Source organism: Fistularia commersonii, chromosome 9 (genome assembly GCF_037954325.1).
Source record: "Fistularia commersonii isolate RoL2024-O1a breed Wild chromosome 9, RoL_Fcom_v1.0, whole genome shotgun sequence".
Lineage (NCBI taxonomy): Eukaryota > Metazoa > Chordata > Actinopteri > Syngnathiformes > Fistulariidae > Fistularia > Fistularia commersonii.
Genome location: NC_141292.1, coordinates 491,074 through 503,718, shown reverse-complemented (window position 1 = coordinate 503,718; position 12,645 = coordinate 491,074). Strand labels below are relative to the sequence as shown.

Genomic DNA, 12,645 nt, shown 5'->3' with positions numbered 1-12,645 from the left:
CGGGTCGCTGCGGCGAGAGCCTCTACTCTTTGCGGTCCCGCGGTTCCCGGCGGCTAATGAAGTATCTGCTGCAATCTCCAACTCGGATGTGCCGGAAGGCCAATTTTAGCATAATAAAACATGCGAGCTTGATTAATCTGAAATCCAACACCAATTAGAATGACATTAAAGAAATCCTCCAGCGACTCGGCGGCGCCGTATTCCCAGAAAATGTCACGCGGAGCTGCGCAGTAAAAATGAAAGTGCCTTGATAACATATTAAGTGTGACGCTTCAGCAGCGCAGTCACAGCGATATGGAAGCGAAAGCGGCGAGAGTAATAAAGCCGCGAATTATGATTTAGGTGTCGCGTCGGACGGATTTGCAACCGGCGGCGTATAATTCATCAAGACAATTCGATTTCAGTCGGGTGGATTCCGGGGTGCGGCGCATCGCCGTGTTCATCGACGAGACGTTTCAATATCACTCCCAGGAAGAAATGGAGGAATGTAAAAACGTAATAAGGGTTCCCACGATTGGCGATGTGTTTCATTTCTAACTAAGAAGAGATCAAATCCTCACTGGAGCGGCGGGCCAAGGAGAAAGAGGGGAGGCATCGCCTCTAATCAGCAACCTCGCAGCGATTCTTCCTCCTCCTCTCCGTCTTGACAGCGTTTTTCCCCCGAGCCTCGGCTCAAACTGCAGAACCACTCTGTGTGGCAACTGTTGAGCAAAATGGACTCTTAGAATGAGGGCGGGGGGGCCGTGGGAGGAGAGGAGCGCCGGAGAATCCATGCAAGGGAAACCGGAGACGTGGAAGTGCCGAAGGGAGGAGCGGGATCGGCTTTTAGCTCGGCTCCAAACACACACCGTTTAGCTTTACGCTTCGCTAACGAGGGAAGTTCGGATAACAACGGGACAAAGTGCCATTGTGTTGTCCAGGAAAATTACGTGGTTACGTAACATCCAGGGTTAAAATCCACCAGATTAATTAAGTTGCGGCATTCATTTGATGAACGCGCAACGACGCTAATCCCGCAATTCCACTTACTGGCGCAGGTCGGTGCTCCGACGCTATCAACGCTATACGGCGGCAGACGTGGCTTCCATCGAGATGGATGAAAACTTCTCGCCGTTGGGCCTCCGGACGGGACGTTTGAGTCAAAACAAACCCGAGACCGGTCGATGGAGCGGCAGGAAGCGGGCGTCACGCTCTACAGGAAAGGGTTTTCCTTCCACCGAAGCACTTCCTGCCTAACGAGCCACGTCAGCGCCAAGCCGACGTCAGTCAGGGGTTTCCTCCGCAGGAACCGGGGTCAACGCCACGCCGGATGGGAAAAACCCTCCGGGCCTCAGACAAGGTGAACAAGTGAGTCTCAGCAGCTGTATGGAAGAAGACCACCGGGACGGGAGGGTTCCTTTGGCGCAGAAAACAAAGGAAGCGTGTGGATGGTAGATGGATATGGGGAGGTTGGTGGTGTGTTTGTTTTTAAACACGTAAAGAGTGTGTATGTATATATATATATATATATATATATATATATAATATGTATGTATGTTTGTATGTGTCATTTCATGAGACTCTCGCCCCCAGACAATGAAATGCATTTAATCATGAGTTGGTATGAATCAAGATTAGTTGCAATGAATCCATTGAGGCCCTTTGATTAATCTGATTAAACATTTTAGCCGTTAGCCCAGTAACAGCTGGACCCTTTTTTTAAATCCGGTTTTAAAATTCTTCCACGTTGTAGTACAGTGGGGTAACTGCCGTCATCTTCCCTTGCTAGCTCGTTTAGAGGAAGCGTTTATAGTTTGCGCTCGCGAATCGACCCGAGCAGGATGATGACGAAGGTGCCGACGGGGTCGAACGACGAGGCCAAACAAACACTCTGTCTTTTCTGGAGTTCATCCCCCGCCGCCTGTGCTAAAGCTCCGGACAAAAGCGCTACGTTTTTGACGGAGGGTAAAATAAGGTGAAGGGAAAAGTTCAACAAGAGAAACGCGGTCAAAAGATAGCAACAGATTAGTGTGCGCTAATGAGCGTCTGTCAGAGGATCCTGGGCCGAGCCTCCCTGCGCCAGGGAGGCCTAATGAGCTCGCCGGGCGAGCCTGCCTCGCCGTCGGTTGGCCGGTTGGCCGGAGTGCGGTCTGAAAGCATCGTCTCCGGGTTACGAGGCGTCCGCACGGCCGCTCTGTCTTCCGCTCGCCGGCACAAACAATCAGAAACAGCCCGTGCCCGTTGATCCGCGTTCAAATCGTCCTCCGCCGTCCTCGCGCTTCAGTCACGGACCTGATTAGTTTTCTATTACATTGTGGTCTCGTCGCCCCCGCCGCTCGCCGACGGCTCGGGGCGGAACACTGACCTCGCTGTTCCACAGGAAATAGAACCCTGGGCGCTAACAGACGCTAAAAACAACTGATAATTGTCAGTGTTCAGTCTGATGCGAGGCTGTCGCTGTTGACGCGTGAACAGGAAATTGTTTCCAGCGGGAGAAAGAAGCCGGAGAAGGCCTGATTGGGAGGCAGAGCTTCAACGGCTCCTCTGAGATGCACGAATGCACCTGCTGCTCGTTCGGTCGGTCACATCCCATCGCTCATTTGTTTTTTTCAAACTACGGCGAACAGCTTTATTGTCCCGTTTCTGTCAGAAAGTAATTATTCCGACTCGCCGTCGATCCTGGACGGAAGAGCCGAGTCCAAGGCTTTTAATTGGTTGATTTTTGTCTTTTTGCTGATTTAAATGTCCGATTCCAAATCGATAAACAATTATCCTCTTGTCTGAGTGATGAGCAGAGCTGTCGGAAGGGGTCCGCTTGTGCGGCACTAAGCTGTGAGGGACGGTTAGCCTGGTTAGCTTAGCATCGACACCCGTAGAGCCAGTGGAAGACTGCGGCTTTGTTAAGAATAAGAATAATTTCATTTATCCCAAAGGAAATTGTTGTGCCAAAGTTACAAGAAAAACATGACAATAATAAATAATAGTAGAAAATTGTATAAACAGTAAAAAAAAGGGAGAATAAGAAATACAAATAAACTATAAAGTGTTGTTACTCATGGTTTCAAATGTATCTTCTAAGCTGCTGCAATTTGTATGGATAGATAATCCTCTATAGGCTAAAGGCAAGCTATGCTATCCATTTAGCATCAGCTAGCAGCTAGGTGTTTTTTTTTTTGTTTTGCTAGCCTGGTGGCTAATCCACAACCACCCGCATAGCCCAGCAACATCAGCACCCGGCGTTTGTGGGTCAGATACCGGTTCTTTCGCACCGGCCAAAAACCCGTTTCTGCTGCCAGTGCAGAAAAGGCCGGTCCACACCGTCGGTGTTTTCTGAGAAACCCGGACCGGCTTTGCGAGCTGGACACATTTGTTGTGTGAGCGTCTCGTCCCTCCCCTCCCCTCCTCTCCCCTCCCCCGCTGCACGTGGCAGCGTGATTCCAAGTGAACTTCCTGTGAGTCAGATTAGAATTTTCTAAGAGGCTCTTAGGGGATTAACCCGATGTTTATGTCGAGGATGTGTTCTGCGGTGGAGAGTGATGGCGCCACTCACCAGGCCTGAGACTTCCTCCTGGGCACACTTTGTCTGGTCCACTTGGAATGAGGGGTCAGGTGGTAAATCAGCTGGCGGCAGATCTTGTTTGTCGACTTCAGAGAGTCAGCCTGCTGCAATACAAATGAAGGACGAGGGCCGGGCGTGAATAGAAAGTCCGGATCACAAAACAACCCCGACGGGCGGCGTTCGGCGAGGAAGACTGGATATCAGCAGCCGTTTCCGCGAGCGCCGGCCGCCTTCTCTATGCCTTGGCCAAACAGATTCTGTGATTTTCACACAAAGCTTTTCATTCTGGGCCTTTGAACGCGTCTTTGCTTCCCCCGGTGTCTCCTCCTCCCCCCATCAAAGACTCTAAATGGAATGGGTTGCACTGAGCCGGGCAAATCTAATTAACGGCACAACACGACAACAAGAAAGAGGCAATGTGGCGACAGAGCGGGAGAGGGGGAGGGGAAAGACGGACCATTCACCTTAAGGCGATTAACCCTTTCCCTCGCCGCTTCTTCTCTGCGCCGACCGACGAGCCTCGTGCCTCAAAACCCCCGGCGCGCTCGCTCGACTGAACGCAACCCCTCCACCGCCGCCGACTCATAATAATGCGAGTGGATTCTCGGAAAAGAATCCGCCGTTTTGAGGCGACGGGATGTGCGAGCGGCGTCCTCGGACCACAGGGCTCCGGATCCTCGCCACGTCGCTCTCGGCGTCCTTCCACGGGTGGTTGGCAGCCAGGAGAAGATCCAGCTTCCTCCCTGCGTCCCCTCCGGACGGCCCCCCGGCCGAAAGCAAACGGCGATAAGACGGGACTTCCTCGCAGGTCGCCGTCGTCCGGGTTCCGTACGTTAAGTAAAAAAAGAGCCCGGAGTGACTTTATCTTCAGCCATCCCATATTTCCCCAACACAGATAACAGCAGAGCGCCGATAAGGGCCGTCCCTGCCGGCGCCGTGTTTTCCAGCCACTCTGGCTGCTTATTTCTGAGTCTCCGCCTCGTTCCTCCACGACTAAACCTGAATTCTAAGCCATCTGATGGGTCTGAACGGCCGCCCCTCCGGTCCGACTGTGGAAGGAACGCTCGGCGCTCAAGCGGGATCCACCGGTTCGCCTTATGGAGCGAAGGACGTTTACGTCATGTGCTTCCACCGCGGCCGTCTCACAAAAACTAACCTTCTCGGGGATGATTTCATCTGTCAGGGCTCTTGCGTCACCCTCGCTCCTGTCAAACAGGCTCCCAGAGCGCCAGCCAGCTTTTAGCAAGTGTGGAAACCCTGCGAAAAAACTAGGCCCGGAACTTTAATGCGTTAATATTGATTTACTTCTTCAGAAATGAACTTTGTTGAGCGGCGCAGATCGTCTGGCGGTGACGGATTTCTCACACACACACACACACACACACACACACACACACACACACACACACAGGGGGATCGCAGGACAAGACACTTCTCCAGATGGAGGTTTAGACTTTTTCTTCTTCTTCTTCTTCTTCTTTCAGCTTTTCCCTTCAGGTGTCTCCACAGCGAGTCCACTTTCTCCATCTCACCCTATTCTCTGTATCTTCCTGTCTCACACCAACTACCTTCATATCTTCTCTCACCACGTCCAGAAATCTTCTCTTTGGTCTTCCTCCAGACCTCCAATTCCAGCATCCGTCTACCAATATATTCTCTATCCCTCCTCTGTCCATGACCCAACCATCTCAGTCTGGCTTCTCTGACCTTCTCTCCAAAACATCTAACATGTGCCGTTCCTCTGATAGACTCATTCCTGATCCTCTCCATCCTGGTCACTCCCAAAGAGAACCTCAACATCTTCATCTCTGCAACCTCTAGTTCTGCCTGCTGTCTTCTGGTCATTGGAACAGTTTCTAGTCCAAACATCATCTCTGGTCTCACCACTGTCTTGTACACCTTTCCTTTCCTTCTGGCTGAAAGTCTTCTATCTCTTGGTACCCCTGACACTTTTCTCCACCCATTCCAACCTGATGAACCCGTCTCTTCACCTCTTCTCCACCCTCTCCATTGCTAGCTGGAGCGGGCAGAGCGCCGCCGAGAGAGAAAACGACAAAACAAACCCAGCGGCCGGATGAGGATGGACTGGAAGGAGAGACACACAAACTTACACTCTTTTCTTCTGGTGTCAGATATTCAAGTGATTCATTTGGTTAATTAGAATCCTTATCCTGTCAGATGATGTTGGTAGATCTCAGCCGCAGAGGGCTCTGCTTTCTCCTCAACACAATATATTTCGAGGTATTAAAGCGTCTGAGCTGTGGATTCCAGTTTGGGGGACCCCCCCCCCCCCGCACAAAGACCCATTTTATCAACCAGTTAAAGAGAAGAGCTTCATATTGAACTGTGGAAATCTTCTTGTGGTGGCAACTGGACCTCTTGAAGATATTCTAGTCGGGTTTCCACCACCAGATGACCGAGAGCCTCCGCAGACACGTTCTCAACTACGACCATGATTTCTGGAAGGAGTCGTCTCCTGGCACGCCGAGCGTTATGGGATGGAAAGCATTTTGCTCGTGTTTATTGACCTGCCTGGTCGCCGCTGTAACTTTTATCGGTGTTTTTATGCGGCGTTCCTCATTAGAAATAACGTCTCCTACCCGTGTTCGGCCGCCAAGGTTTCAATGAGCCTTTCTGTTTTGGGCCGAGCCGTGAGCGATGTCGCACACCCGGGTCACGAAGCCCGTCAGAACCCTCAAAGCGGCCTCGCCGCTCCGGCCTCGGACAAAGGGCGCTGTGTGCCATCGATTCCCCCCCGAACCCCCAGGACTGAGGCGAGACCCGCCCCCCCCCCCAAGCCGGAAATCCTTCCCTCCCACGGCCGAGTCCAGAAAGAAGGTCACTGCTTCGACCGAACAGCTGCCGGGTCCAGCTGGAACCGCCGGGCGCTGCCGGTGCATCTGCACCTGGACGGGCCGATGGACGCAGGGACGCCTCGCCTCCGCCGGGGCTTCTCAGCAAGAGGTGAGTGTTTATCCTTCGCCCTGAGGTTGGAGTGTAAAGGTGAGCCGCTTTAATTCCCGCCTGGCTGTGCTGCCAACAAGGGCTTATGCTTCCTCTGGAGTTATTATTGTAATTTACGCAGCGCGGATGTGTTTAATCCGTACATTGTACTTATGTAAACAGCCTGGCAGTGGATTTGCGGATGAAAGTGCAATTAAGAAGATGAAATTGAGCGGCGCCCGGGAGGCCCTTCTGCTGCTCTGAAAACGGCGCCCAATCGAAGCTCTCAGGTCGGAGGCGGCCCAGCGACTTTGGCCCCGGACGCCTCGGGTCCCAAACGGGACGCAAAGTTAATCGCTCAGCCGGGTTCGCTGGCGTTCAGACCCGCGTGAGTCGCAGCGCAGGTCAATGAACACCTGAAATACCTCGCGCTGCGCTGTGTTTACACAAGGTTGCTCATTAAGACCTCTTGCGCCGGGACTGAGCCTGGAGATGTGGACTGAAGAGGCTTCTCTGTGGGATCTCAGCGCTCGACAAACCTGACAGCAGGATTTACTCCATCGTCTTAAAAATAACGCACACTTATTTCAAGATTTCTTTCAAACAGCACAGCCGAGGTGAAACCGTCCCGGACCGGGGCCTTTTCTGCAGTCGCTTCCTTCCCGCACACGCAGACCCTGCATTGGGTTCATGGAAGAAAACCCAATATCTGAGAGCGGCCCCGCGTGGACGGGTGGTGGCAATCGTCCGCCGCCCGTCCCCGACCGGTCGTGCGCAGCAACCAACCGGCGCGAGCGTAGATTCTTACCCTCTTGGGACACTGCAGGTCCCGGGCCAGACTGAGCAGCAGCTCGTGGGAGATGGGGTCCACCAGGTTGAGGAACGCCGCGTTCTTGTACAGGATCTCGTTGAGCGACGTTCCCTGCAGCCCCAGGTCCTGGGAGGAGGAGGAGGAGGAGGAGGAGGAAGGTGAAGAGGCAGCTCCGAGTGAAAGCTTGAATTCAATATTCACACGACGGATAGCGAGAAGAGATTTCCGCTGTTTCTGAGCTTCGTTCTCGATCCCTCCTGTCGCCGCGAGAGCCGGGGAGGTTCTGTCCGGGTGGCTGGGTTGGCGTACGTGTGCGCGTTTCATCCCATTTGTACGTTTATATTGTGTTATTACACAACTCGAGCAGAGGCCTTTTCTAGACCTCCAGCCGCCGTCCTCTCCGCAGCCAAAACACCCGGTGATTTGCCGAGCGGTTTAATCAAACGTGGAAGCGGGACGCGTCCCCGGTGGTTGATGATACGGTATTTGTCTCATCTCCAGGCCCGCCGCCGTGTCAGTGTAAATATATATCCAACCCACAGCCGACGCTTTGAGCGTCGGCGTGTCATTAGCGGCCGGCTTTCATACCCGACGATTTCCGACACGCCGTCCTGCCCCGCCGGTGCGCCGAGGAAAAACAACATCAAACAGTCAGAAAGACAAGAAAGCGGCGGATCAGAGGACCAAACGGAGAAGAAAGGAGTCAGACCTCCAGCGAGGCTCACAGGTGCAGCGCTTCTACCTAATGAGGGCTGGGAGGCGTGAGGAAAGATTAATATCACAATACTTCGAAGAACCTTCCCTTTCAGTATCAGTACACATCACATCACCGAGCCTCGCTCGCAATTATTGCCTCACAAACCAAGACTCTCGAGTTCAAACGACAATCAGCGCATTTATTCCTGCTCACTTTTCTTATAAATATATATGTGTGTGTATAAATATACAGTATATGCAGAGCGGCAGAAGTATGGCGCAGTGGCGCAGGACATGTATGCCCCTGACAGACACTGGCAAGGTGGAGGAGGGAGAGCGTCAGGGAGCAGCTCCGATCCCCTTCTTTATGTTTGCAGATGATGTTGTGATTTGTAGTCAGAGCAGGTAGAGGAACATCTACAGAGGTTAGAGGTATGACCTGGAGAGGGGGAGGAATGAGGGGAGCGGTGAGGGCACAGGGGGTGGGGATGAAGAGGGTAGAGAAGTTCAAGTATAGATGGTCAACAGGCCCGAACGGAGAGGGTGGAGAAGAGCTGGAGGAACACATGATGGCGGTTTGCAACCGGTGGAGAAAAGCGTATTGCCCTTATTAAAAGAAGGTGAAGAAGACGGAGGTGAGAGAAGCCACGGTGTCCACGGTTTGGAGACACTGAGGAGAAGACAGGAGGCAGAGCTGCAGGCAGCAGAGATGGAGATCTGGAGGTTCCTCTTTGGAAGTGAGGAGGACGGAGAAGATTGGGAAAGAGTCCATCAGAGGGACGGCACATGGTAGATGTTCTGGAGATCAAGTCACACTGAGGTGGTCGGACATGGACAGAGGAGGCATGGAGAAGATCTGGGTAGAAGGATCTGGAGCTGCCAGGCAGGAGGTCTGGAGGAAGCTCAGAGAGGAGGCTCACGGATGGAGGCAACGTGGTGAGAAAGGTAGTTGGTGTGAGGGGAGAGGGTTCGATGGAGGCAGAAGATTGGCTGTGGAGACCCAAGGAGGGAGCAGCCAGAAGAAGGACATCCTGACCGATGTCTTTGAGAGCTTTTTCTTCCAGGGATCAGATCCCTGCAAATCTCATGTTGGTCCCTGACAGGAAGTCCAGCCGACAGTGTTGGATGTGCTTCTCCTCCCCTGCGCAGCTCATGTATCCTCCATGATGGGGAACCTTCTGAAGCCTGTGTGGAGCTGCTGAGATGATTGGATGCCCCGTGTGCTCCGACAGAAAACTCCCATCAGCACTTTCCCCCGAGTTGGTTTATTGCGGCGGTCCTGATCGCCGCTTCGGAGCCCGACGTGGACACGGGTTCTGCAAACACAAGCGGAGGAACGATCGGATCCCGGGGATTCGTTTTACGGATCCCGGCTCATAAAAGCGTGAAGCTCCTCCGGGTTTCCGAGAGAATCTCCTGCGCCGCCCCCTCGCCTTCTTCCCTCCGCCCGCCTCCTCGCAGAATAAAGTCTGAAAGGAGCGGCGGGTCCTGGAACGCCACAATCCCGTCCCACGCAGGCGCTTCGCCGGAATCCAATTACATCTGGAGCCGAGCGTGACGGATCCAACCATCCAGAGCCCGCCGGGTGACGGACCTTCCAGCGGCGCCTCGGCGTGGGTTCTCCGTGGAAGAACGCCGAAGAACGGAGAACTGACGCTCGGCGGGGCGGATCAGGAGAGGCTCGTTCCCCGGCCGCCGTCTCCTGGAGTCTTCTCCGCAATCCCACGCCTGATCTCCACGTCCGCAGAGACCGAACGCTGCGCACGTTGTGATTTAATCCACTTCCGGAGGCAAATCATATCATGAAAAGATTAAAGCGTGACCGGCCGGTGAACCGAGGGTCACGACGACCCTCGTCCGGTTCGCCTTCGAGCCGGAGATCCTACATCTGGAGCTCTTCTGCCTTCTGCCGCCCCGTCGTGAGGAGACGGTTTGCAAAGGTTCCAGGCCCGGCGTGCTGCGCCGTCCATCTCACAGTGCAGCATCAGAACTCCAGATCTCCTCAATCCACTGTCCAGTTCCACCTGGTTCGGGACGCTCCAGACCGAACCTTCTCACCGCCCTGGATGGGACGAGAGCCTTGGAGAAGGCCGGTCTGCAGAAGACCTGGGCGTCCCGAGCGGACCTGCACCGTCTCTGAACGGAAGGACAAATGGAGGAACACGTCTCTGATGTCGGTGGCGGACCAGGGAGATGTTGGTGGAGCGGCTCTTCATCAGCTCTCTCCGGCCGAGCAGCTCTCCTCAGAACATTGAGAAGCTTCTTGAAGACCTCAGCCAGCCTGCCGGTTGGTGTGTGTCCAGAAAGCTCCGCTCCAGACTGAGCAGATAACCGCTCGCACTTCTGTGTTCGGTTTGCCTCCTGAAGAGAAGGTGACGGCGTGAAGGACGGGCCGGAGGATCCCGAGCACCGGCAGAATCTCCTTGAAGGGACTTGATGATCACCGAGCGCCGTATTTCGAGGATCTCTTTCGACGCGGCTGCTTCAAGCTGAAGAACCCGCCGGACTCCTAACTACTCGTTCCCTGAGGAGACGCCTTGAACCGGCTTCTGCTCTGAGCGTGCACGCTGGTCACTGATGAAGATCCCAGACTAATGAAAGCAGCGGATCTGCAGCACCTCCGAGGTTCTCGGCTGCTCCTCGTCTCCACCTCCACCACGGGAACATCTCCAGGAGGCCACCTCCACGTCCGTCCTGCCCCAGGGCAACGTTTGGCCTTGCGCCCCAATCAATGAGCTTCTTGAGCAGTTACATGTCGCAGCTGTGTGTGTGTGTGTGTGTGTGTGTGTGTGTGTGTGTGTGTGTGTGTGTGTGTGTGTGTCAAAAGAAAGAAAGAAAAGAAAGAGTCACATCCCCTTCTGCTTCTCCCAAATCTGAAGATGTTTGCACTGTCCCGTAGGTGGAACCTTCTGGTTCTCCAGCGTTCACACCGTGATGCGGCGCCGCCGGACGAGAAGCTGCTTCTCCTCGGCCTCCAACAACAGGAGCCTCTGATCAGACTGGCTGGGTCAGAACTTCTAAATGGTCCTTTCATCAGCCTTGGAGAGGCGAGGCTGAAGAAGACTTCTGGAGGAGAGGCTTTCATCGTGCCGCTCTGAGAGGGAGAGCAGATGAAGCGGGCGTGGAGGACGTGGAGGACGAGGAGGACGTGGAAAGACGAGGAGGACGAGGAGGTCTCAGATGAGAGCAGGGGAACAATGAAGCTGAAGATGGCGGATCTGGAGCCACTTCCAGGAGCTGCTCCAGATCCCCCGATGAACCGCTCCTTCCTCCTCCTCATCCTCAGGTCTGCAGCCTGCTCACCGGAGGGCAAAGCAGGCTCCCCTCCAGACCAAATGTGAACATGTCACGTCGTCTCCTGGTTCTCCTGAACCGTCAGATGATTTGGTTTTGAAGAGCTTCATTCGCAGCGGTTATTATTTCACCAGTTTCTGGCGTCGCCCTTTGGAGAGAAGGTGGGACCGAGGCGAGGAGGGATGGTGGATGTCTGGGTAGAAGAAGGTTGAGCTCGGAGCCGCCGGCCAGGAGGTCTCCAGGAAGGTGGATGGAGGGGCAGAAGATGTGAAGTGAGTTGATGAGAGAGGAGAGGACAGGGTGAGATGGAGATGGAGAAGAAGAAGTTGGTTTCACCGAACCTTCTGGATCGGACCGGCAGACGCACGTCCTGAGGGAAGTGACATCTCAGGCTTATCGTGGTCTCAGAGAGCGATCACGGCAGCGGAGGTTGCGGGTCCGACCCCCCGGAGGTTGCGGGTTCGCCCCCCCCCCCCCCTCCCGCACCGGGACTCCCCGTCACTGACCTTCCTGAGCAGCCGCAGCACCTCGCCCGCCTGCTCCGCCCGCCGCTCCCGGAGCAGCCTCTGGATGTCCCGGATCCACGCCACCCTGCGGACGTACGGGCTGCGGTTGGTCCTCCGCAGCATCCCGGGCAGCTGCTCGGACCGGAGCATCAGCGAGGTGAAGAGCAGCTCCCGCCCGCCGCCGCCGCCGCCGCTCCGGTCCTCCTCCGGCGCGGCGTCGCTCCTCTGCCGCCTCGTCCTGGAGACTTTGCTCCCGAGCTCCAGGCTGCTCTGCCGGCTCAACTTGGCGCCCATCGCTCCGTGGCGTGCGTGAGTGCGTGCGTGCGTGCGTGCGGCCGTCGGCGCCCGCGGCCGCCGACACATCACACGCGCGGCAACTTCCGGTCCGCTTCGGCTTTTGTTTTCCTTCGTGCGTGCGCGCGTGTGAAGTTTCCGGCGCGGCCGTCGCGAGCCGCCGCGGCGTCCGGCTCTCTGGCTCCGCCCCCTACGCCCACGCCGAGCTCGCAGCCAATCAGGAGGAGGGGGGGGCGAACCTGGGCTGGCCGTCCAAGAAGCTCTCCGGGACCGTGACAGGCTCACACACACACACACACACACACACACACACAGGGATGTCTCTTCCTCCTCAGCCAATCACGTGCCTCCATCACATCTTCTCACCTCCTGTCCTCCGCTTGTTGTGGCAACTGGACTTGAACGTCTTTAAGTTTCAGTCCTCATCCAGGAGGACTCTTCATCTCCTCTTCTTCCTCTCCTCTTCTGCTTCTTCTTCTTCATCATCAGCTCTTCTTCTTCATCAGTCCCTCTTCTTCATCAGCTCTTTTTCTTCTTTATCACATCTTTTTCCTAACCAGCTC

General features: G+C 54.9%; 1 protein-coding gene across 1 annotated transcript in view; it reads right to left on the bottom strand.

Annotated features, from left to right (window-relative positions):
- lrrc75bb (leucine rich repeat containing 75Bb) overlaps window positions 1-12,207 on the bottom strand; it is a 28,480-nt gene extending 16,273 nt beyond the window's left edge. The window contains exons 1-3 of the mRNA XM_086151743.1: window positions 11,789-12,207; window positions 7,290-7,418; window positions 3,530-3,642 (exon numbers count right to left, since the gene is read on the bottom strand). Coding sequence (XP_086007869.1) covers window positions 3,530-3,642; window positions 7,290-7,418; window positions 11,789-12,151 — 605 coding nt within the window. The 5' untranslated portion in view covers window positions 12,152-12,207. The remainder of the gene's footprint in view (window positions 1-3,529; window positions 3,643-7,289; window positions 7,419-11,788) is intronic.
- Window positions 12,208-12,645: the final 438 nt, after the last annotated feature.